Consider the following 3,329-nt stretch of genomic DNA (forward strand, 5'->3'; position numbering starts at 1 on the left):
ATCAGCGAGTGGGCGGCGGTCTTGGCCTTGGCCAGAGCGTACAGGTCTGCAGGGGTGGGGTCGGCAGGGAGGAAAAAAGGAGAGGGAGATGGTGAAATGGGAAGACAGAATGGAGCAAAGAATGCAGGAAAGAAAGAAGGATGCATGGGGTCATGGGTGTTTTTCGGCAGGCGAGGCAGGCGCCACACCAGTCCAGCAGGCAGGCGCAAGGCAGCCCAAGTAGCAGGCTGCCAGGCAGGGAACCAGGCCAGGCCAAGCAAGCCATGCCAGCCGTGGCAGGCCAGGCAGCCAGGCAGCCGCCGGAGCCCCACCCACCCGTATCCAGCTTGAACCGAAACTGCACCTCCTCCTCCGGCTGCCGGTAGGTTGAGGCCGACCAGTACTCAATCACGCCTGGTGCGGCAGCAGGGTGGAAAGAGCAGGTGCGGCTGCTAAAAGAATGTGTGTGCGTGTGTGTGGAACGCGTGGGCAGGCGGTGGCAGGGGATGCGCCGCCGAGCCTGCGGCGGCCAGCTCCCGGGCTGCAGCGTGAGATGCAGGTGCATGGACGGCCACACCCCCACCAAAAGCCTATCAAAACCGAAAGGAACAAGCCACCAGGGAACCCACCCTTGGCGTCGGTACTGATGACCGCGTCTGCCGCCTCGTTGTACCGCATGGCGGTCACCGGCTCGCTGTGCAGGCTGGGCAGCTCATCGACCGGCTCGTTGCTGGCGCTGCGCATGGGAGGCGCACGGGGCGGCGGCAGGGTTGCAGAGCTGTCTCCGCCGCCGGCCACAGGAGGCGCGCAGAAACAGGGCGGGTGGTGATGGGCGCCCTAAAGCGGCCCACCTGCGCATGAGCACCTTGCCGAAAAAGCAGCAGCCGCAAACCAGCAGCGGCAGCACAGCGGCGCACAGCGCAGGCACAGCATGGGGCGGCGTCCCCGATGCACCCCTAGGAACCACCCGCCACAACACCGCAGCCCTCTCCCACCCACCTGCGCATGTCATAGATGTGTATGAGGCCGGTGCCGCTGTCAGACACTGCCAGCTTGGCCTTGGCATCCCCCCGCTGCACAGCAGCACAGCACAGCACAGCAAAGCACACATCAGGCATGAGGAGGGACACCCAAACATGTGACAATGCTGCATGCCGGGGAGCTTGCGCCACCGCGCTTCGGCACGCTGCTAGGCCTGCGGCCGCCTGCTTGCTGCCTGCGCTGGGCGCAGCACGCCGGCGCAGCAGCAGCGTGCTGCCAGGGCTTGCCTTGGAGCACCACCCCATGCAGCCGGGCACGCAGGGCAGGCGCAGCGCAGCAGCACGGGCCAGAGCAGCACCGCCCCGACGGGCCCAGGCGTGCTTGCCTTGGAGCGCCACCCCATGCAGCCGGGCACGCAGGGCAGGCGCAGCGCAGCGCAGCAGCACGGGCCAGAGCAGCACAGCCCCGACGGGCCCAGGCGTGCTTGCCTTGGAGCGCCACCCCGCGCAGCCGGGCACGCAGGGTAGGCGCAGCGCAGTGCAGCAGCACGGGCCAGAGCAGCACAGCCCCGACAGGCCACAGGCGTGCTTGCCTGGGAGCACCACTCCACGCAGCCGGGCACAAAGGGCAGGCGCAGCATGGCGATCATGTCGAATGACGCCACGTCAAACACCTGCGGGCGGCACATGGCAGGCACAGCACGCCCATGCATCACAACAAGCAGCGCCGGAAGCACCCGTCCCAACAGCATGATGGTGTGTGACGACGCATGCACAGTAGCACGCTCCGGGATGCAACTCTGCCACCCCACCCCCGCTCTGCCCCCGCTGCACCTTTGCCGTGCGGTCTGTGCTGATGCTGGCGCACAGCGTGCCGTCGCTGCTGACCGCCAGCCCCGTGACGGGGCCCAGGTGCGCCTGCAGGCAGTCAGGCAGGCAGTCAGCCAGGCAGGGCGAGAAAAAGAAAGGTGAGACGAGGAGAGGGGACGGAGCAGCTGCCTGCCCGCCACCCACCACCCACCACCACCACACAACAGCACACATTCACCCAATCCCGCCTTGTAGTGCTTGGCAAACCCCACGCCCTGCCATCCAGCAGACACCCCACAGCTGCGTCCCTGCCACCGCTACTGCTCCCGACCCAACCCTATCTCCACCACCTTGGCCTGCCCACCTTGTAGTGCTTGGCAAACTCAATCCCCTGAGGCTGCTTCTTCCAGAACTTGATGTGCCCGTCCGCCGAGGCGGTCACAAAGAAGTCGGTCGCCTGCGCCACCGCAACTTGCGTCACTGCACGCCAGAACAACGGAACAGAAGACCAAACCTGAGGCATAGGCAGGCTAATGTGCAGGATGCTGCATGGTGGAGGAGTTCTGCGGCATGGCTGCGAACCAGGCTAGCCGCCGCGGCAGCAGCAGGCGGCGGCAGGCAGGAGTGAGGGCCGAATCTGCAGGCGGCTGCCCCACCTGTGTCCCTATGCATGTACGACTTTTCGTACATGCCTGACAGCGGCAGCGTGTGCAGGTACTGCTGCTCATACTCCAGCACCTGCACACGCAGCCAGCAAAGAAGGCTCGCTTCGACACGGCGTGTGATTGGCGGTGGCGGCAACGGCGGCGGCAGGTGGTGCGGCTGCCACAGTGCGCCGTGCAGGGGACCGCCGGATCTCACACCTTTCGCTTCTTGGCCTTGGGCAGCGTAGGCCCAACGTCCGCCTCCTCCTCCTCCTCGGCAGGGGCCGGCATCGGGCCCACCTCCTCGGCCTCCTCCTCCTGCACCTTGTCGTCCGCCATCACGCCCCGCTGCTCTCAGATGTCCTGGCCGACGCTGTTTTGCTGCTCGATGGTCGCGATGGCGGGGGAGGGAGCAGTGGTGCAGCAGCGGAGGACGTTACCGATAGAACAATATGTTGCGTTCTCGATGCGCGGGGACCAGTGCAAATTCAGCGGGGTACACATGCAGTACGGCGGCTGTGGCGGCGGCGCCGGTGCACGCACTGGCGGCAGCATGAGTGTGAGGTGTCATGATGAACATCATCTTGATCGCGGCTGCATGCACTTGGTAGAACTGCTCTGGGCAGCAAAACACCATCCGTGGCAGCTGCAACCACTGAGCCGGTGGTCTGCAGGCTCTGGCGGCACTCGGCAGCTCGAGTCAGGGTACCCTATTGATGGACAGGCAATTGATTACATGCATGCATGGGTTCTACAAAGCACAGGCTGCGCATGGACAAGTTGCAGGCACGCCATTGTTGGGTTTCGAGCAAGCAAGCAAGTGTGTGGAGTGGAGTGAAAGAAAAAACAAAGGCGGGCGGCCTTAAAACGGCCAGCGGATATGCGGCAGGCGGATTGCATGCGTCAGCATCACCGC

General features: G+C 65.2%; 1 protein-coding gene across 1 annotated transcript in view; it reads right to left on the reverse strand.

The window, feature by feature from the left end:
- Window positions 1-2,704, reverse strand: part of CHLNCDRAFT_28079 (hypothetical protein) — a gene marked incomplete at both ends in the record, with an annotated part of 4,516 nt that extends 1,812 nt beyond the window's left edge. Inside the window, 8 exons of the mRNA XM_005843451.1 lie at window positions 316-393; window positions 609-715; window positions 979-1,052; window positions 1,541-1,633; window positions 1,794-1,877; window positions 2,134-2,249; window positions 2,426-2,507; window positions 2,633-2,704. Coding sequence (XP_005843513.1) covers window positions 316-393; window positions 609-715; window positions 979-1,052; window positions 1,541-1,633; window positions 1,794-1,877; window positions 2,134-2,249; window positions 2,426-2,507; window positions 2,633-2,704 — 706 coding nt within the window. The remainder of the gene's footprint in view (window positions 1-315; window positions 394-608; window positions 716-978; window positions 1,053-1,540; window positions 1,634-1,793; window positions 1,878-2,133; window positions 2,250-2,425; window positions 2,508-2,632) is intronic.
- Between the last annotated feature and the right edge of the window lie 625 nt (window positions 2,705-3,329).

The sequence above is a fragment of the Chlorella variabilis genome (assembly GCF_000147415.1).
Source record: "Chlorella variabilis unplaced genomic scaffold CHLNCscaffold_30, whole genome shotgun sequence".
NCBI lineage: Eukaryota > Viridiplantae > Chlorophyta > Trebouxiophyceae > Chlorellales > Chlorellaceae > Chlorella > Chlorella variabilis.